This window comes from Dermacentor silvarum, chromosome 9 (genome assembly GCF_013339745.2).
Source record: "Dermacentor silvarum isolate Dsil-2018 chromosome 9, BIME_Dsil_1.4, whole genome shotgun sequence".
In the NCBI taxonomy this organism is placed as follows: domain Eukaryota; kingdom Metazoa; phylum Arthropoda; class Arachnida; order Ixodida; family Ixodidae; genus Dermacentor; species Dermacentor silvarum.
The window spans coordinates 85,699,521-85,721,788 of NC_051162.1; the positions used below are offsets into that span (position 1 = coordinate 85,699,521).

The window sequence follows — 22,268 nt, forward strand, 5'->3', positions numbered from 1 at the left end:
AACTGTAAATAGACAACCAGGGGTCATCAGAAAGAAAGTGAGAGAAATAGAGATCGTGAATTGGATGCAAAGAATGGAAACGAAAAGGACAATGGAGATTTACAAGAATGAGAAGAAAGAAATTAGAAGGGAAAATCTGTACGATAACACAAAGGGCAGTGCCTTGCTATTTGAGGCTCGAGCCGGTTGCCTAAGGACGAAAACATATCGGAACAAATATTCGGAACTAGATGAGACATGTGTATGCTGCAGTAAAGATCCAGAGGCCACTCAGCACATCCTAATAGAATGCGACGGGATCCACCCAGCGAGAACCGTAGGTAATGTGCAACTCCCAGAAGCGCTTGGGTTTAAAGTGGAAGGAAACATAAACAGATCAGCCGTAGAGATCAGCAAGAGACGATTAGAGTACTGGTGGAAAAAAAGCAGGGAAAAGATGGATACGACCTGATCTCTTAAAATCATAGGCAGCGGAACAAGCTAAATTTTTGAAAAAGAAAGATAATGAGAGGGTATACCAAAATGCTAGATAAAGAAGATGTGTAGTATACCTGATTAAATCAAGCAGGCCAGGTGACTATTTGTCGCCACCCCGTTTCAAAGGGGATGCCAATAAATCATCATCATCATCACCTGAAAACTTCCCTCGCTTGGTATGGAGTACGTTCTGTTGGATCGCGACGGTGACCGTTCTCCCTCAAGGGCTGCAGAAGATAGCGCCAACCTTTCCTTTCTGAAAACTAACCACTTAATATCGACGTTGTCGGCTCTCGACTGCAAGTCCCGCCGGCGTTTTCAGCAGTATCCTCTCTGCTTGCTCTGTGCTTGACGCTTCACTCAATGTGCACTCTTAGTGAGTGAGAATGGCTAGCCGCCGTCGAAAATACTGCTTTGAACCCGAGTGCATATCTGCCTACAGTCGTGTGAAAGATGCACCAAAGGCGTCTTTGCCCAGCGTTCCACGTGATGAAGAACGGCCGAAAGGAATGGGAGAGGAACCTCAACCGCGCAGATAAGACACTGGAGGAATCTTGCGAGTCTGTGATTTACACTTCGAACCGCGATTCATAATTAGGGACCTGTGCACCTTATAAATATAGAATGCAAAGACGTGTGAATTCCTCGTGACAATTGCCACTTCTATCAGAAAACGCTGTTCCCACGATTCTTCCGAATTTACCACAGTACGTGACGAAGACGTGGTGTGAAAGGGACGAAGCAACCGCGAAGAAAAGCCGAAGCGCACTAGACAGTAGCTATTCGGAATTTTCACCGGCTGCTCCCGTCGCTTCCGGGATTATTCTTTACTTCGTTGTAAATAAACATTGTTAATTATTGCAGAAATGTACACCCGTGAGCAAAAGTATATGGACCAGGGATTGCGCGATAAAGCTGATTTTTTTCAACTGCCTGCGAATGCAACTTGAAATTGAGGACTGCAGTCCAATCTTGGCATTGCGAGCTTTAACGTGTACGGGTCAATTCCACTTTATGCATGCTAATTACGAAGAAATTAAGTTTTTTCGGCGACCCTGTGGTCTGTATACTTTTGCTCACCGGTGTACCTGGTATTTTCATCCTTTCGATCTCATGTCGCATTAACGTTACGAAAGATGTAATACATAAATAACCAGCTAACCAGCTTAAATTGTGCAGCAGTGATACCTAAATATTTAATTTCGTGAATAGATGGGGCAACGTGAAAATGTCTAAGGCGCTGCACGCCTTACCTGCGAAAAAAAAAGAAACTCGAAGTGGTGGTTAAATTCGGCGCGGTGGTGCTGGAAACGCGGATGCGCGGTCGTTGTGGCGAAACCACACTGACCATTTTATCGATCAGCTGCAGAAAAAACTTGAGTGCCTCTTGCTACCGTGACTGCAGCGGCCGTATCAAGCCTTTAACAGAACAGCATGAATAGCAAGGCTAGTTCATCCGTGCCTCCGGCTAAAAAAAAAATCGCCAACCCTCTGTAGATCAGCGGCAACAATAGTAATTTATTTCACTGCACACTGCGAAGGTGCACCAAAAGAACTTTAGTGCTCTGCACGTCGTGCATTTTACTTTTATACGGTGAAAACAGCAACACGCGATAGCTGTTTTACCGCGACGCGTTGGAAAGTTTCAGGGGACGCTGCGAACCGCGCCACTGTCGGCGGCGACATGAAGTGCGTCAAGCTCTGCCGCGGTGTGAGCGCACTACAACTCTTCTAGTACACTGTACTCAAACCGGAGCCCGAGGATCGCGTGGCGAAAACGTCATGGGCGCCGCCTTCTTTCTTTTCTCTCTCACGTTTTTGCCGAGTGGCGCACTGCTGGTGACCTCCTCGCGCGCAAGCCGTTGCGTTTGTCTCGTTTCGCTCAGTGGACGATTTTGCGCGCTCTGCACAAGAACACCTGATTAGGGGTGTAAGTCAGTGCCACAGTCACGAGAGAGAGAGAGAGGATGAAAGAGCATAATCGCAGTGCTGGAGCATGGCAGAAAGTGACATTGAATTTTGTTCTCTGCGAGTGTGACTGCCTTTGCAGTAATTAAATAATGTATGGAAGCAATCTCGAAACTGTAAGTTCGTTTTACGAGCAACGCAGAATTTATTCCGCGGCGTTGATGTAACCATGACCGCAACCAATACCAAATTTGGCGAGACTGAGGGAAATGTGGGAAGGGGACATTGTGGCTGATGTTCTGGTGAAGTGAAAAAGTCTGTCGATGAATTCTTGTACTTGTAAATATTCTTTAACAAGTGCTCGACGGCGTTATGTGTGAATAATGTTTGAAACGGTCAGTCGTGCATGGGCCATATTTTAAATTATATGTATTTAAATTTCAGGCAACTAAAATTCTCCTTGCAGCTGCTCGAAAGAAAGAGCGTCGCTGGAAATGGGATTTTGACTAAGGTCGCAAAGTGTGCAGTAATTTTTAATAGTATTATCGACTGAAAATTGACATAAATATTTTATAAACTTAATTGGCCGATTGCTGAGGTGGATGTGTTTCATACCTTTGGCTGAAGATGAAGAAGAAGTTCTGCTTCGTGACAGGTAGGCCTGCCGAGCGTTTCTTTAGTTCTCAGCTGCCCGTCTGCACACCAAAATGCCCCGCACGTCCAGTAAGTATTTTTCATCTTTACAAAATAAGCCTCCGACATGATCACGGAGGGGTCTCGTTCACAGTCACAACAATGTTCATCTACAGTGTGAAATGAATTCAGCGAGGCATTGTGATCGGTCTCGGTCTCTCAAGAATTAGCCTTTCTGTCGCCGCCCACTAATGCTTGCCGCACTTGTCAGGAAAGGTAGTCATGCTCTTTCAACATGCAAACAGCGACTGCTCTTAAATCTCTCACACACAAAAAAAGGAAATAAATTCAGTGTCGAAACACGCAATCGAAAATCGCGCTCACTAGTATTTGTAACATAGCGTCCTAGCGTGTTCCTTTGGGCCATTCTTGGTTCTTTTTCTAAATTATACAAATTAAATTACGGAGTTTGCTTTCTCCAGTCAGCTTTAAACAAATTCATCTAACAAATTTTTGGGTGATGCTTTGTCTTGGTCAGCATTGTAGCACAGATAGGAAAGACTAACGATTGCTGACACTCATGCAAGAAGTGGCACTTCAAGTTTAAAATAGTACTAAAGATGTTATTCATGGGTATTTGTTTGCTCTTTCGTAGGTCTCACAAGCATCAAAGAACAGAAACCACCTTTGGAGGACATCTTTTCTCTTAACATGCTGGCACTGGTGACTCTCGCAACGCTAGCGAGCACGGTGGTCGTCGTTTACGCGCCGATGTACATTGAGCGACACATCGAAGCTTGCCGCAGTCACAAATGCATGAACCTGAACACGGACTTGCGGCTCATGATGGACAGCAAAGCCGATCCCTGCCAAGACTTTTTCCACTTCGTATGCGGGAACTTCAAGTCGATCTACCCGAGGTCCACGAGTTACATGAATGCCTTCACGAAGCGCGTCAAGCACTCTTTTCGCGAAATGATAAACCAATTCATCATCGACTCTCCAGTTGCCGTACACCACTATCCGCTGCAGTCTTATCGCAGGTGCATCGATGATTATGACAGTAATTACACCAACCTAGCTACGATAATTAATAACGACAAGGAGCTGGCGGCATTGTGGAATACTATAAGCAACCGAAACGAGATGGACGGGAAGTTCCAATTTCTCATGGCGCTCTCGCTTGACCGCGGAACGCCTGTCTTCATCGGCACCGACGTAGTACGCAATGCATACACGGGACATCGCAACAGGCTTCGCATAAAACTCGAGAGGGTGAAGCAGCCGCCAAAGAGGAGAACCGTGCAGGACATCATCCAGTATTTCTCCCGCGCGTCTTCCTGGGATAATGCCCTGAAGGTATCGAAGGCCATTGTTGCTACCATGAAGGGGGTGGTGGAAGCACTCCGAGATCCTGGCCTCCACGAGAAAGTGCCGCAGATATTGGACTTGTTCGATTTCAGCGAGATTCTTCACGTTCGATTTTTCCACTTCATGGAGATAATGAAACGGTTTCCCCCGGACGAGGGTGAATGGTTAAGTTATTTCTTCACAACAGATGCCCTGGCTCTCCAGTCCCTGACAAAGTACCTCAGCACGGTGGAACCGGTCACGTTCATTTACACCGTGCGCTTCATCATTGCCGAAAGCCTGCTGACCACGGCTTCGTCGGCTTTTGTCAGTATTTACGATTTGTCTCCGGCAGCGGCGTCCCGATATAGCATGGTACGGTGCGCCGACCTGTCCTTGATGCTGCTCCCCACCATGACCGAGTACCAGTTCTTCCAAGAGTGGCTCGGACAAAACATATCCGCTTCTCTAACGCACCTGTTCGAGCTCTTACCGGAGAAGTTTAACCTTGTCGAACCCTTTTCCAGAATGCGAAAAGATACCAAAGCAAACCTGGTGCGCACACTCCGCAACATCACCATCGTCCCGGGCCAAGACCCTGGCTATAATTCAATAGAGGATATACGCAACATCACCAAGTTCAAGGAAATTGGCATCGACTTCAACAGCTGGGTGCTTCACACGTTCCGTTCGAAAGCACAGTTCCGGGAGAACCTGCTGATTCGTGCGCAGGAGAAGCTTCCCGCCAACGACCACAGCTTGGACCTCAACCCCGGTGCAGTCTACGACGCTTTCGAAGACGTGCTGCGCGTGCTTCCCAGCCTCCTCGTTCAGCCATTCGACGTAGCAGCCACGCCTTCCGCCTTCACTTTCGGTCACCTGGGCTCGTACGTGGCCGAAGCTTTTTCTCAGGCCACGCTGCCCCATAGCTTATCAGGCCTGCCGTCGAGAATGAACTTCACTGCTCAAGCCGACCAGGACGCATTTCTCAAGAATCTGGACTGCCTTAGCCGAGAGCGAGCTCACGCAGAAAAGGTCCTGCTCAGCATGAAAACAATGCTGAGCCTTCTGACAAGCGTTATTGGTGTCAAGGTCGCCCATAAGTGAGTTTCTCCCGTTCCATACACTCAAATTTTGGACACTGCCCCTGCAGCCATCTGCAGAACTGAACCGCAGTAAACCAGCTTTACGCAATGGGCAGCAATTCTAAAATTGATATTTCGAAAGGGCACTTGAATTTCATCAAATTTACGTTAGCAACATCAAGAAGGTACGCCCTTCCAATAACATGCGTATTTAGGCACTTGTTCGTAACTTTCCTGCTCCCCTATATCCGCGTTTAATTCCAGACTAATTCCTGCTGTAACGCTGAGAAGACGGTACGACTAAGGCCGTGCACACACATATTAAAAGAAGGGCGCACCCTGTCTACCTTTGCAAGCGACAGTTGTTGGAATTGGGACTGCTTTCTGAAATTTAATTTTTTCGGACAATGCTGCCTATTGAGTTACGCTGTCGCTCTCCAATGAAGTTCGAATGATAGCCGAAGGCTAATATGCAGAATTCACGGACATGCCTTACCAACAAAAGCTGTAAAGTAGACATACCGTAACGTACAGACGTCATACCAAAAAAATGTGGTTGATCCCTCTTATATAGGAATCGGTATAGAACACGAAAGTGAAACGTGTCTTCACAGAAGTAGTGTAATGTTTATTGCACATTGATATATAATGTCTATTGGTGTTTTGTGGCTAAAGCGCCCTTAGGCGTTGATGCACCCACGCTGACGCCTGGTGGCACGTCTCCTCCATCACGACTACCAACGTCGATGACCATGAGCAACCGTCGTGCATATGGAAGCTGCACTACGCTGCACACGCTAGCACAACGCGAAAGACGAAGCACGTAACTGACACACTAATACAACGCGCAAGACAAAGCACGTAACTGAATCGTCACCGAGTCAAATCAGCGCGTACAGCGCGTCGTAATTGCAGCCTCCGCGATCAACTTCAGAAACATTTTCAGAGCTAATTGCGGAGGCCACGCTCCGCTGTGCTGAGTACGGTGAACGCCACCTAGGTGGCGTTGGTAGTGCTTCTTGATGCCAGCGTCCCTTCGAATGCTGGCATCGAGGCGTCGTAGTATAGTGCCTAGAATATACTTACTAGTGTGCCGACCGCCGGGCGTTTCCAATGGGAGACGCTGGCACTGCCGGTGATGCCTTCCGCCGGAGGCCACCAGACGGCGACACTGTGTGGGACCGTGCTAACCGAGCGGCGCATCACGCGTCGCTTGCGCTTCGGATGCACTTCGGATGCGCGTTCGTAAGCGCAGTCGGTTGCGGCGCGTTGTAGCTTTCGAGCAAGTAGCATGTGGTGCCTCCGCATGTCATTGCTGGGTTTCTTTTCTGTGCGCGTGGTTCGCACTTGTGTCTGTTCACGGACGGAACCGATATGTCGTCGCATAAAACGAGGCGTAAAGACAGCACCTGTTTTGTCCCGTACTGTACAACTGGATAGCGCTCAAACAACGAGCAAGTCTCATTATTCAGCGCGCCTGCTGACCCAGAACGTTTTGCCGAGTGGGAGAAGAATATAAGAGGGCAGATCGAAGGCTAACTCTGGCGGCTGTCGCTTGTGAGAAACACTTTAATAATTGCTACATTGAGCGCTCGTGCAAAATTAGTCGACGGTGTTTCGCCCATGAAAATGTGCCCTGTTTAATTACCGTCATTTATGGTAATTAATTTAATTTATGGTAATTAGATACAACTTGGTGTGAATTTAGCATTTGTGGACATGTCTCGCATATAATAGTTTACTGTGGAAAAAAGTTACACTTCTTCGGAAACCAAGTATTCATTTATTGGTATTTTTCGCAGAAACACCTAGTATCGTGTAGCGTTATAATAATAACTGTGCGTGCGATCGTTTGTAAGTGCAACGAAATCATATTCTTTCGACTACACGTTGCACCTCAACCAACGTTCCGCAGAGCGAAACGGGCTGGGGCAGCCCATTGGCGTCTGTCGCACACGCGCGCGTTGGCTAGAGACGCCGCTCGGCATAGCACGGTCCGTACGGCTATCGCCGTCTGGTGGCCGCCGGCGGAAGGCATCATTCTCCGTGCCACCGGAAAGCCCGCGGTCGGCACACTAGTAAGTATATTCTAGGCACTATAGTCGTAGTGCTGAGACCACCGAAGCGTTCACTGTCGGTGCGCGTTAGTGTCATAATGCAGTACTTCTCTTTTCTGCTCGTAGGCGGCGGCACCGCCCCGAGCAAGAGCGCGGGTACACGGAGGAGTGTTAGATATATAAGGCGCGTCTGTGTAGCTCTCTGCAAATGCGTTTGTGGCGCAATGGGTTAAACGCTCGGCGATCTATCGTCGCGGACCGAGAGGTCGTGGGTTCGATTTCCAAATTTTGCATGTTTGTGGAACTTTTTCTTCTGGTTTCTTTCTTTGTATTATGTTCTATGACGTATTTCCGTGACGGAAATACGTCAGTGAAGTCTTGGTGGACCCCGGCATAAAACACTTTCGTGTTAAAAGAAAAAAATGACAGCAGATCCACGAGGTGAATGATGATGAGTGGGCGAAGCTCCGGAGGGAATCATCGGATCTCCCGCTTAAGGGGACGCTAGCACAAACGCGTTAGAAACGTGCAGTACTCTCTAGTAAGGGGGAGCGGCCACAGCGTCTTACGCAGCCATTTACACATGCCGGAACGTGCACCGCGTTTGCCGACGCCATCACATGACTGCTGAGAGAGTATACCCCCCGTATTCATAAACGCTCCTCGACTTGAACTTGACTTGCCACCGCTTTGGGCAGCGCGTTCGAAACGCGTTGAAGGTAAGGTGGAGAGGCCACAGCGTCTTACACCAGCTTCTTACACGGGCCGTAACGCGCTAGCACAAACGCGTTAGAAACGCGCTAGAAACGCGGCCTTTCGTTAATGTTGGGTATTTATAGCCATCGTGGTGCGTTTGTCCATGTCCGCTTCGTGGCGTAGTGGGCTAACGCCACGCGCTCGGAAGCGAGGGGTCCCTGGTTCGATTCCGCGCTACGGACACAACTTCGGAATTTTTTTCTCATTTTTCTCAGACTGGTTACACACTACTACTACTACTACGACGGGGACGGAACGGGTGCCGCCATATGGAGCTTCGCCCCTAAAAATTGAGCCAGAACCCATCTTGTGATGACTGTATACGGTAAAGCGTTAGCATCGAGTCAAATTAGCGACATTACGTATTGCCACCGTAGAAACGAGATATGTATGAGGCGTGTGCTGCAGCGGGACCCCTCTTTCGCGCGACCCTAAGAACACTAGGCGCCATTTAGCGCCGCCGCTGCGAAGCCTGCGCGTGGCCTCCGAAATGCACGGCGTGACGGTGCGTGCGAAAATTCATGGACATACCTAACCAACAAAACCTGTCAAAGATGCTGTCTTTGCATACCGTATAGAGTAGACATCATAGCAAAAAAGAAAAATTTAGCCAGAACCCATCTTGTGATGACTGTATACGGTAAAGCGCTAGCATTGAATCAATTTAGCGGCATTACTTATTGCCACCGCCGAAACGAGATATGTATGAGGCGTGTACTGCAGCACACGACTCTGTCGCGCGCCCCTAAGAACACTCGGCGCCATTTAGCGCCGCCGCTGCGAAGCCTGCGCGTGGCCTCCGAAATGCACGGCGTGACGGTGCGTGCGCACGCTGACAAATGCGCCATGCCGCAGTCGAGCTTCTCTCTCGCCCTTCATTCTAGACATGCTGCGCCGTCTAGTTGCACTGCCGCGAAATCCACGCATGGCCTCCGAAACAAGAAGCTTTGCGCGCCGTTGCCTGGCAACGCTGAGAGTGGTTCCCTCGCTTGCCGCACACTCAGTGGCACATACTCTAACCTAAGTTGGCTAGAGGTTCATTTGCGGAACATCTGCACACATTGTCACATGCTCTGTGATTCAAGGTGTTCCGATATATCCCACCTAGCCATTGTTCAATGCCGTGGTTAGGCAACGTGCCAGAAGGCGTGTTCTGCCTGGCGCACGTTACACGACGAAACTAGCATAAGGGCAGTGTACACTTGACTCGACGTTGCGAATGGCTTGGACAGTGTGACTTAAGCGTCTCTTTAAGTGTATGGACACATTAACGTGCCATTCATTCCCCATTTGAAACAGAAAGAATTGACGTGTTTTAAAGTGGAATACCTAGTATAGTACAATATAACTGAATTTGATATATTTCTGAAAACACATCCGGAGGTTCGTGATTCATGGCTTTTGTTTTCGAAACATACATTCTTTTTTAGATGCTCGTTCAGTTTCGGTTTCCTGTATCGCCGAAATTGTGGAAATGGTGTTAATTACGAAAGATACAAGTAAACATGCAGAAATCAAAGCAGTCTGAATTCAGTCATAATCAAGGAGGAGCCCAACTGTTTTAAGTACAACTCGAAGTTTTCTGGCTTATGTGTACGTACTTGTTTACTTTCGAAGCTGGAAAGCGCCATGCCTTTAAGGTACAAATTTGATGCTACTTGAATGCGAGCTGATGCTGCTTGTCGTCGTATCTGTTCAGCAAATAAACAGAAAGGACGTACTGTTCTGCAGCAATTCCAACGCAAACACAATTCACGCCCATAGGTCTTCTCCAATTTATATCCATATGTTGCTGCTCCCTGACTCGCACACAACAAATAGCTTGGAATGTAGAACAATATATTTGTGCGTGTATGTAAGGAATGTTGGCCCATGTGCCGATATATATATATATATATATATATATATATATATATATGTGGAGAAACGCACTTTCCAAAACACAAGAAATGTGTTTTCGACGTTTCGGCCATGGGACCAGCCTTTATCAAGAATGGTCTTTAACATAAGTAACGACAGCTGTTTCATACCATTTGGCTGTAGTCTTGGTGCAACCATTGCGCAATAACCTGTTTCCAACGAGGAGATGAGGATGCACGGTACAATACAGAGGCAACAATCGAAATAAATTAAAAGTTCTGGTTGTCCGCTATTCGGGTCAGCCAGGTGGACTGGGCGTTTTTCCGGATTGGCGAAGGCACAAACGCGAGTGGCTTGCAGGGTGTGGCCACCTGGTGGTGAAGAGCTTAACTAAACAAACACAAAGCTAATATAACAGTAACCAAGTGTATTTTACTTTGCTGCTGGTGCAAATGTTCGGCAGCAGTGCAATCGTGAACACAGTGTATTTTGAAATGTTTAAAATGTTTTATGCTTGGTTACAACAATATTAGCTCTGTGTTTGGCTGGTTGAGCCCGCGCCACCAGGTGGCTGCACCGTGCAGGTCCGTCACGTTTACCCCTCCGCCCATATGTCAAAACGCCCAGCTCGGCTGCGTTTTCCCGGACCGCCAGACACAACAACGCTCGTCGCTGAGACAGAACGCTCGCAAAGCACGCTACTTGGATAGCTCTCGCTGGGGGATCGACGGCCAGGCGGCTAGCAGAGAGGCTGTAGAGGCTTCGCGCGATGGATCCAAAACACCGGAAGTAGAGGACACGACGTCCCACCATGACGCATAGACAGTGACGGCGAAGCTTAGTCCCGATTGTACGGTGAATGAGTTGAGGAGGAAAGGCAAGGCTAGGAAGATAAGTAACTTGTAAGGGTTCGTAGCTCTTAAAACGAGGTGGTTTACTTAAATTGTGACGCGAATGCTTTACCTTAGCTGTACCCTACGCGTCTACAACATTTGTCCAAACCGTTTCAGGGACCCTTTAAGCGCTTCAAACGGGTGGCCACCAGTGTATATAGGCTTCGTACTCATATGGCGACGCCAGCGCCAGTGCGGCCATGCCGAGCGTACTCCCCAAGTTTCCTTTACGGCGTGTTGCCCGAAGTTGTGTGCGGTGGCTGTCGACGTTTGATAGTGGTATCGCGAAATGAGCAGCAGCGTACCTCCGATATATGGTTCCACTGTTTGGAACCAATTGCCTGCACCTTAATTGTGCGCCCAAGGAGACTTCAGGTGCGACACTTGCTTACTCAATGCACCCTGGCGTGTCGATGCGTTGCGTTTGTTTTTGCTGTTCAATTATTGCCGATATGTTTTGTGCCCTCTCCCAGACGTGTTTCGAGTGATGTGTAGCGAGTAACTGAAGGGGCTCTACGACGCTGGGCGGAGAAGATACAAGGAGAAACTAGAGTGGGCATTGTGGTAATTAAAACGCATTAGGAAAGGAGCATCTACCTGTCGCATGCATTGCATGCTACAAATTTTGCAGTCGAGCAGGTAGACGACGTTATGGAGCTATCGAAGTCAGAAGTTGAAACTGAAGGAAGACACGCTGCTTTCTGCGGTTGTGGTGGCGTTCATCTGTGGCAGACTTTGCGTAGAGATTTATTGCAGGGTACCTAGCAGCTTCTGAAGGTTTCGCGCTTTGTTTTGGTATGATCGGGTTATGTATGATCTCTTTAATGTTTGGTGCATGCCTATAAACAACCTGGTCGAAGTAAGGGACAATTTGCTGCATTTTGTCGCTTTGTAGTGACAAGGTGTGGTGGTTTCGGAGAATTACTTGTATGCTGGGAATTTTAAAGACGAAAATTCCAAAACGAGGAAAACGAGGTTAGTCTGCGCATCTGCGTGAGATGTTCTGCGTTTCTTAGAGACGTGCTATGCTCGTCTTTCTTGGCCGTCTTTATTGCATCGTCAATGACCGACGGCGGCTAATTCTTATGGGTTAAGTCGGTTCATTATATGGACTTGGTGTTTTTGAAATGTTTTATGTGGTTACAGTGAATGTTCAGATAGTGGTGCTTATCTGTCGGTTTCCTATAAACTGACGGGACAGTTAAGCTTCTCGCCCTCAACTATTACAGTGAGGTCCAAAAAGTGTATTGTTGAGGTCGAGTATGTGTGCGTAAAATGAATATTTCTGTGCACTATATTAAGTTGGAAATTAATGGTGAAAGTTCATATTCACCGCTACACCGGATCAATAATAAGCATCGACAAACCTTTTGTAAAACGGGTTTTGCCTCGCAAAATTTAAGAAACTCTGACTCTATAACACCACTAAATATGTTTGCCTAATTTGTGCCGATTATTGTCCCCATTCACGTTCCGCTGATCTGCACGAATTGCTTGTCGTGAAATTCGAAGTTATTCAATTGGAGCACCAGGTGCAGCGTTGTTTTTGGCGTGTACACATTGACAGGTTTTGTCAAGCGTGAATCAGAATACATCAGTAACTGAGCATATGCCGCCTGTGTGAGGTATGTTAGTGTACAGGGAAGACACGTGTAAGATGACCAAAAGGCTGACGTCGGGAACCACAACATCCGCTATTTGAGACAGAAAATGTGTAGTGTCTTCATTATATGAACGGAGGGTGGGTGGAGTTTTGCTTACTAGGTTGTCGACGTACAAGGAAACTTTATCGGTTACCGTACCAATTCCTGAAGTAATGGGCGAGCGAGGATTGTTTGCTTTGAGAATTTTGCGCAAGAGATAGAATTTCTTGCCGTCAGGCAAGGATGAAGGGGTACTCTTACAGTAGTTTCACCAATTCCTTTTGTTCGGCTAAATCAACATGGGTGTCACGGACTAGCATTCTGTACTCCGGAGTTGGGTCTGTGGGTAGTGATTGGTAGAATGATTGATGATTCATCTGGGTGCAGTGCCCCCATCATGGAATCTGCAGTGTTCATGACAATTGCTTCCTCTTTGTTTAGGGAATGGTTGTTTCAGACTTCGGAAATACGTGCGTCTCTATAACCTGTATGCCTGCGATTGTATTACAATGCTTTCGACACCCCGTAGAACAGGCACTACGCACATATTGCGTATCGTAACAATTTATTTTGATTGTTACTTCTGTATTGTACCGCACAGGCTCGTCGTTTTTTTTGCAAACTAGGTAATGCGCAATGTCGCACCAAGACTAGCCTAACTGTATAAAAGAGCTGTCGTTACGAATGTTAAACCATTCTTGATATAGGCCTTTCCCCGGACCAAACGTGGAAAATAAATTTGTTGTGCTTTTCAACGTAGAGTCTTCAAATATAGTGAAACCTCTATATAACGAACCTCGATTTGACGAAATTCGTGATCTAACGAACTATTTTCATTTCCGTATCTTAGTTCCATTGAAAACCGTGCATTTTTTTCGCGATTTAAGGAAGTAATTTTGGGACACGGTTTCCATTTTACGACGTTTTCAGCCATTTGAAGCATGTACTTGTATGTGTATGGCTAGTGAACCTAGCAAGGAACTATAAAAATGTTGGGGGAGGCGAAAGTTATTTGAAGCATCCTTCCGCATCAAAAGTTTGAGCGGCAAAACGCCGTCAAATATCGTCACCGCGCGCTGTATTCTGTATGTGCGAGTGAACGCGTGAGGCCGCTATCACGGCTCAATCTTGCGCAGGCGAGAGAGCGAAGCGGGAAGGAAGCGCGCCGTCTTCCAGTCGCGCGCAACGATCCGGGAGGAGGGTAGGGAGGGGGGGGGGGGGGGGCGTTCTATTTAGGGCTCCCCGAGCTGCCGCGTACGCCCGCCCAGGAAGCAAGGATCCGCAAGGCTCCGGGGGTATGGTAGGGAGGAGGGGGTGGGGTTGCGCGCCGTGCGCCACGGCTCCGCCGCTGTATCTTGAAAGCCATCTGCGGCGGGGACAAAGTCCGCCTTGCGCTGTGTTTTCTCGGCTTCGTTCGCATTGATGCTAGCGGGAGCCAAAGGTCACTTCTCTCGCTGCTGCCGCCGCACTAACTCACTCCAGCGTTCTGACAACAAGTTTCCATGGTCATCGAGTGAGATGCGTTTATGTTTACTTTTGCGCGCGGGGTACCATGCTTGTTAATTTAGTCAGTTTGCCTATGTTTGCAAGTTTACCCAGCCGGTAAAACTACTATCCTTATTTCGTATAGCTGTCCACTATTTTGCTCTAGCAATTGATGTCTGGCCTTTCGAGCGAAACTGCAACATTTTTTTTTACAGCGGAGCTGTTATACGGTAGTTTACAGCGGATCGCTGCGTGCGCAGACCGAGCGCGTAGACTAAAAACTATCATCATCAGCAATGGCTCGAGTGTCGCCGTCTTCCTCCACAGCTGGCTCGTTGGGGCCCCTCGGCGCAACCACTCGAACACGCGTGAGCAACTGCTCACGCGTTCATCGTTGTCATTGCTCCGTTGCTGCTCATAATTACAGCGTAGATTTTCCCTTCTGTCGCCGTAATGGGGAGGCCGCATTTACGGGGGTTTGAGCCATTCATTGTTTTACTTGAAGGACAGATTTAATAACAGGTGATACGCAAATGTGTGTGCGTACCTATCGTCACGATGACCAGCGATGAGTACAAAAAATTCAGTCACTTTAGCATACGCCAAAAAGGGAGAAAGGCGAAAGCCAACGCGCTCACGAGAAACTCATTCTCATTCTCATTAGAATTCGTTGTTTCTTCTTATTACTTGTTTTTCCCACCAAAGATCGCGGGTTCAAGTGCCTTAATTGACCTATCTTAATTAACTGTGATTTAATTAACCTTGCCCTAATTAACACCAAAGGTTGTGGGTTCGACGCCCACCAAAAGTCGAGGGTTCGATTCATTTAATTGACTCTATATTAATGAGCTCTGCCTTAATTAACTTCGCCTTAACGCCAAAGGTGGTGGGTTCGACTGCCACTGAAGGTCGTGGGTTTGAGCGCCTAAATTAAATCTATTCTAATCAACACGATGACAACGGTGACCCGCGCATCCTCGAAATTGTTGCGTGAGTGTTTGCATATAGGCAAGACACGATGAAGGATCGGCGTAGTAAGTGAATTACTATATACTGAGTCGTCGTCTTGTACGATTTCGCTTCGACATGATTTTCACTCACGGACGTTGGAGGTCGACTGAACGATGAGACATATAAGGCTTTCGTCTTAAATATATGTTCGTGCCATTCCACTTTGTGAAGACGTTCGCGAAGAACATTTCCAGCGTTGTTAGAGAACCCATGGCCGTCTACAATAGCGACCACAAAGCTATAGTCACGTTATTGACAAAATAATAAAGGCGATAGAAAATGACAATTCTTGCGGTATGTGTCTTTATTTAACTCAATATAGTTTATCACCATATTTGTACAGCTTCGCTGGTCATCCACCTTCACAGAGTTGGAATGGCATGGACTATTTGTACTTTGCCTTACTAAATTTTTAGTTACTACTAAATATTCATCTTGACCCGCCGTGGTTGCTCAGTGGCTATGGTGTTGGGCTGCTGAGCACGAGGTCGCGGGATCGAATCCCGGCCACGGCGGCCGCATTTCGATGGGGGCGAAATGCGAAAACACCCACGTACTTAGATTTAGGTGCACGTTAAAGAACCACAGGTGGTCCATATTTCCGGAGTCCCCCACTATGCCGTGCCTCATAATCAGATCGTGGTTTTGGCATCGTAAAACCCCATAATTAAATATTCATCTTCTAAATTATATTCAGAGCAAAAGTGTCAATGATAATAGGTCGACCATCTCGAAACATTCCCTATACAGATGGTGTAAAGGCGCTTCAAAGACGAGGACGATAGGTCGAGACGAGACACACATAGCGCATCGTCAAGTCAAATCAACTCGCCCAACTAGGTGTATCTGCCGATACAGCTCTTTGTAGCTTGAAAGAACGCCCGCGAAACACGAAAAAGTGAATTTTTTCGTTTTACTCACGTAAAAGATTGTTATCGTCCACCACTCTGCGGAAGGGCACGCGAGGCGTGGTATTCGTCAAAGTGCGAAATACCATAGTGCTCATGGCAACCTGCCATGAGCCTGCCTCACTGAGCAACTGCAGGTAGCGGGGTGCTGTGAGCAATGCTCATAATGCAGCCCTTTAATACAGTTGGTATGAACATAAACAGAATCGCAGCGCTGAATCACCAAACGCTGTTCTTACAGCTATTAAGAGGCTTGCGTTTTTCCTTGCACACCATGAAAAGGAAAAAAAAAATATTGTGCACTTAGCAATAATCTATTCTGGCTAAACTTTAGCAGCAATATCCTATTTTATGGTGCGGATCGTTCAGTGTAACACACGCCACTGTTAACTGCATGCTTTGAAAACAAAAAAATGTGTATTCGTCTTCGCCTACGTCCTCATAACAACCAATATCTAAGTCGCACAGCAAACGACGGATGCGACCGGGTGCTGTCTCAGCTGCGATGTTTAGGACACCACTTAGGGCGAGAAGCCTCGACGTAGTCAAGCTGGCGTTTTTTTGCTTGTAATGAAGAAAAGCAACAGTGTCAGTTCATATATTGGACGTTACAGACCATAAAATGCGATCTTCCTACAGGGTTTCAGCAAGGAGCGGCAAGCACCTTTTTTTTATGATGTGCTACGAAAAAACGCAGGTCTCTGGACTAAGTCTATCAGGAGAAGCCTGCTCACGTTTTGTTTTCCGTACGTAATTCTTGACGTTAGGTGCCAGCTTATAACCAACAACTAAAAGCCTGTATGTTTGCCATTTCACAGGGCTTGGGAAGACTGGAAGGATCGAGGCACCACGGAGCTCGTGCCCTATGTGAAGACAGACGAGCAGGCATTGTTCGTTGGCTTCTGCTTACGACACTGCGGCGATGCCGACGACAGTCACTACAGAGACCTCGAGAGTCCTTATGAAAATGCTAGCCTGCCGCGACCTGAACTGTGCAACTTACCCCTACGTCACATCTCAGAGTTTGCCAGGGCTTTTTCGTGCAATGCTAATAGCAGCATGGTGGCAGCAAGTAAATGTGCCTGATGCTATGGACGTGCCTGTGCATTTTTTGTTTGCAATTTTATTGTTCCCATTTCTTATTTCATTGCTTTATTCACCTGGGTTGCCACCATAATGTGTGATTGAATTTATATGCAACCACGGAGGCCCACTTCATGTAGATGCTCCAACAACGATCTTTTAAATGCATCGTCCAGGAGCCATTTCTCATAGTAGTCAGGTTGGTCAGTTCCTAGCTTCACATCTTTGAATGAACGTTTGCAGACCGTCTTTGTCCGAAGGCATGTCCTAATTAGAGGATGGGCGCCCGCTGCATGGAGTGGTGCACACCTTCATTTGCGCCACATTAATGCTTTCGCGGACACTATGTGTGTATTGCGTAATCAAGGGGTACAGGAGGCATACGTGAATATCTTAGCAAACATCTACAATGATTCTACAGCTACCTTGGTTCTCCACAAGAAAAGTAGAAAGATACCTATCAAGAAAGGGGTGAGGCAAGGAGACAAATCTCTCCAATGCTATTCACTGCATGCTTAGAAGAAGTATTCAAGCTCTTAGACTGGGAAGGCTTAGGAGTTAGGATCAACGGCGAATATCTAAGCAACCTTCGGTTTGCAGATGACATTGTCCTATTCAGCAACAATGGAGACGAATTACAACAAATGATTGAGGACCTTAATCGAGAAAGTGTAAGAATTGGGTTGAAGATGAATATGCAGAAGACAAAGATAATGTTCAATAGCCTGGCAAGAGAACAAGAATTCAGGATCACCAGTCAGCCTCTAGGGTCTGTAAAGGAGTACGTTTATCTAAGTCAATTACTCACAGGGGACCCTGATCACGAGAAAGAAATTTGCAGAAGAATAAAATTGGGATGGAGTGCATACGGCAGGCATTGCCAAATCCTGACTGTGAGCTTACCAATATCGTTGAAAAGAAAAGTGTACAATCATTGCATTCTACCGGTGCTAACATATGGGGCAGAAACTTGGAGATTAACAAAGAAGCTCGAGAAAAAGTTAAGGACCGCACAAAGAGCGATGGAACAAAAAATCTTAGGAGTAACTTCAAGAGACAGGAAGAAAGCGGTGTGGATCAGAGAACAAAAGGGGATAGCCGATATTCTAGTTGACATTAAGCGGAAGAAATGGAGCTGGGCAGGCCATGTAATGCGTAGGATGGATAACCGGTGGACCATTAGGGTTACAGAATGGATATCAAGAGAAGTGAAGTGCAGTCGAGGACGGCAGAAAACCAGGTGGGATGATGAAGTTAGGTAATTTGCAGGCGCAAGTTGGAATACGCGAGCGCAAGACAGGGGTAATTGCAATGGAGATCGCAGGGAGAGGCCTTCGTCCTGCAGTGGACTTAAATATAGACTGATGATGGTGGTGATGATGATGATGATGTGGGCATATGTATTTGTGTGTTTGTTTGCACGTGTGTGCCAATATTAACGAAGAATGACGAAAACTCAACATGTATTTCTTGGGCGAGGAAACTGCGCTTGCGCGAAGCTAAGCAACGCTGACGTAGACGTATATAGAAACATTTGAAGAGCCGCGAACCCATGATTTCAAGATGCAAGCGTCACCGCCGACATGCACTGTCTCCACTTTCCCCTTCAAGCCTCCGCAAGCAGGATTCCTACCCTGCGTTCATCCAAACCGGAGCCGGAGGATCGCGTAACGAATACGTCACGGGCCCGGCCTTCATTTTGTACCGCGAAACTGTTTATTGGTGGAGTTTCGTGAAATTTTTATGTGCGCGAGTGAAAACTGCGGTCCCATTGACCGATTGCGGAGATCGCGCAATAACGGGCAGTCGACCAGGCTTAGACGACCCTCTCGTTGTCTTGCCGCGCTAGGGTTCCGTAAGATTTTTGAATTTCACTTCTCTGCTGTCGTCGTAATGGGGAAGGCGCGTATATTCCGGACTCCCAGGGGCAGCGCGCCTACGAAGAGCGACGTCCCGCATGCGCTTGGCGTTTTGTGCACGACTTTCATCGGTGGTGTTTCCCGCCCGCCGGCTACGATTGCATTCTCGTTTCTATTTCTGCCGTCGCTCTTCGTCTGGGCGTGGCTCCTCTGGAGTCGGGAGCATACGCGAATATGATAGAAGCGATATCGTTATAAGGCGAAAGGCTTAGGTGTCTATGTTGTTGGTGCCTTTGGCGAAACTGTGCCGTGAGGAAAAATGACCGACGACGCAAAGTGTAGAATCACGTCAACAAATGCTCGGATTGACGTCCCATTTCTCAGGGAGGTTTTTGTAGACAAAGTAAACTAGTGGCTTTGAAAAGAAAATTTTGGTACATTTCGGTCTGGGTGGGAATCGAATCTAGGCCAGCGGGGTGCGAGACGAGCACACTTCCCTGAAGCGAAGGCTGCTCCACGGTTCTGGCTTACTAAGGTTGTGTCTAGTGCGTGCCTGATTGCACAGGTCACGGGGTCACAAAGACGCACTTGTGCCACTGCTCCCGCATTCGTCGTCGTCGTCTTCCACAGCTGGCTCCGACGCCGCTCATAATGCCAGCGTTCCCCTACTGCCCCTCGCGCTCTTGCCACTGCTCGCGCGTTCGTCGTCGTCTTCTTCCACCGCTGGCGCCGATGCCGCTCACCGTGCCAGCGTTCTCATACTGTCTCTTCCTCTGCGAAGGCGCTGACGGCACGGGCCCACTACCAGTAGGTGCGGCGATTTCGGTGAGTTCTCTCGTGCGCTCCGATGGACAGTATCAACAATTCTGCATAAACGTATCTTAATCGTGACAAAAAAGGTGTGACAAGTGTGCAATCAGGCTTTCGCCTAAACGTTTTACAAACGTGTAACGCTTTTATTAATTTTATTAACACAGGTGATTAGAGAATGTATGTGCGTACCTATCGTCACGATGACCACGGATGAAGACAATAAACGTGTTCCTTCCTTTCTTCAAAATGTGTTGTCACCTCGCTTTCGTGTGTTCATCCACCTTGACAAAGTGGAATGGCTCAGGATCTTTTACAGCGTAAGCTGTTATGGGCTCATTCCAATAGCCGTTTCGGTTCGCGATGATGCCGCCGCCGGCGTTGGGCCGTAACCGCTATCGCCGGAAATGCGAAAAAAAAGTACCCGCTCTCCGCCGGGATCGAACCCAGGCCCGCTGCGTGGCAGTCGGATACTTTACCACTGAGCCACGCAAGCGCTTCCTATCATGCTGCAGAAATATTCCCTTTAAACGCGCCCTATAGGCAGGCGCGCAGGCGCAGACGACCCAAGCCTCCGCCAGTATGGTGGCGCCATCTAGTTAAAGTGCCTGCACCCGCCACGCGCGCAGGTGCAGACGACGAGATGCGATTCAGACGTGGTGCGCAATCAACGCCATCCCGATGTTAGATGTGCACCACGTATTCTGGGTACTTCTTCGGTACACGTTATGACGTCTCCTCACAAGGTACGAACCGCTGCTGAAGAAGCCAATCGTAGAGTTACGTGCGCGGCTACAACCAGGCATCATCGGGCTTAGCAGGCTGTTGTGCAGAGAGCATTACAAGCCGCAGCTCGCCGTCGACGCCGGGCGGATAGTTCTCGTTCTAGTCAAAATCGAGGCTTAGACACTTTGCCGCGAAGACCCTGTTCTGCGTGGTGCCGAAATTTGAGCTACTCTTGCGCTGCTCAACCCGCTTACGCTGTGACTGTGCTGCGTGTGCCGCGCAGGCCTGTAACTTTTTTTCCATCTCTGGCGTTTTTTCTGAGTGCCGCACTGCTGGTGATGGTCTCACACGCAAGCTCTTGCGTTTGCCTCGTTTCACGCAGCGGGCCATTTTGCGCACTCAGTACGAGAACACCCGATTAGCGGCCTAAGTCATAAGACAGTCACGAGCACGGAAGCACGCGCGAGAGGATGCAAAAGCATGATCGCAGCGCTAGAGCTCGGTAGAAAAATGACAGTTTCGTTCCCTGTGAGTGCGACTGCACGACGTAGGAACAAGGAGACAAATCGAAACTACATCTATTTTGCTACGGTACGAAGTAAAACAAAAATACGCAGACATTCGGATTTCTCTAAAGAGAGAGAGAGAGAGAGAGAGAGAGAGAGAACAAACTTTAATTCAAAGAGCACGCGAGCGTAGGTAGCTCCTCCGCTCTGCAGTGGGCGGTCCCCTCAGTCCAGGAGTCCAGTGGCCTTAGCTGCCCTTCTCGCTCGATTGACCAGGTTGATCTGGTCCGTCGAGTCGGAGCTGGATAGCGCTGCCTCCCATGGCCGTGTGTTGCAATGAGGCTCACAATCAGAGCCTGCACTAATCGGATGAGGTCCTGTTCCTTGAGTCCTCTCTTCCTGCTGGTAATTCGTTGAATCATGCGCAAGATCTGCGTGGTCGTGTGTTGTAGCTTCTGTACGGCGTATCCTCCTCCCCCGTCCTTTTGTAAGTGTAAGCCGAGGATCCGAAGTCTGTCTAAACCTTGATTGATCTACTGAAGCAACAGATTAAACAAATAAGTGATGTTGCCTTTAGTAATTCTCGATAGCACGTGTCAGTGTGAGTGACGTCATAGCACTGCAACGTACGTATGCGAGCTTGTGCGATTGAGGTTGACTCTCCGGCTTGGAGCACGGCGCCCCCGAAGCGAAAGGCAAATGGCGTTTGGTTTGAAATTTAAGCTTTTTCCGCGGGGCATAGGGATGTAATAGCTAGCAGAGACGACCGTTAGCGCACATTGTATGTATTGCGCTTGTGAGCTCAAAATTGCCAGACCTAATGAGGGGCCCTGTATGAAAACAAGACAGCTTATTTGGATTTGTTTAACTGTTACAGCACGTTATGGGTAATAAGTAGGTAAAATTCAAAGTGTACATCTGTGGACTAATTATGGCCTTTGCAGTAATTAAATAGTATATGGAAGGAATCTAGAAACTTGTTCGCTTTACGAGCTGCACACAATTTATCCTGCAGCCTTGGGAGAACCATGAACACAACCGATGCCAAATTTAGCGATAACGAGGGAAAAGTGGGAGGTGGGCATTGTGGCTGATGTTCTGGTGAAGTAAAATGTCTGCCGATGAATTCTTGTAGTTTTAAATATTCCTTAACCAGTGCTCGACGGCGTTATGGGTGGATAATGTTTGAAACGGCCAGTGGTGCACGGGAAACATATT

General features: G+C 47.8%; 1 protein-coding gene across 1 annotated transcript; it reads left to right on the forward strand.

The window, feature by feature from the left end:
• The first annotated feature begins 4,124 nt into the window (after positions 1–4,124).
• LOC125940432 (uncharacterized) lies at positions 4,125–17,497 on the forward strand. Its single transcript, XM_049656580.1, has 2 exons — positions 4,125–5,471; positions 16,885–17,497. The coding sequence occupies exons 1-2, from the start codon at positions 4,165–4,167 to the stop codon at positions 17,150–17,152; spliced, it is 1,575 nt and encodes a 524-aa protein (XP_049512537.1). The 5' UTR covers positions 4,125–4,164; the 3' UTR covers positions 17,153–17,497.
• The last annotated feature ends 4,771 nt before the right edge of the window (positions 17,498–22,268 follow it).

Bases quoted from the DNA above. Each gene is read 5' to 3' on its own strand.
- LOC125940432 (XM_049656580.1), top strand. From the start codon at position 4,165: ATGGACGGGAAGTTCCAATTTCTCATGGCGCTCTCGCTTGACCGCGGA. The intron at 5,472-16,884 runs GTGAGTTTCTCC...GCCATTTCACAG, and splicing joins GGTGTCAAGGTCGCCCATAA to GGCTTGGGAAGACTGGAAGG.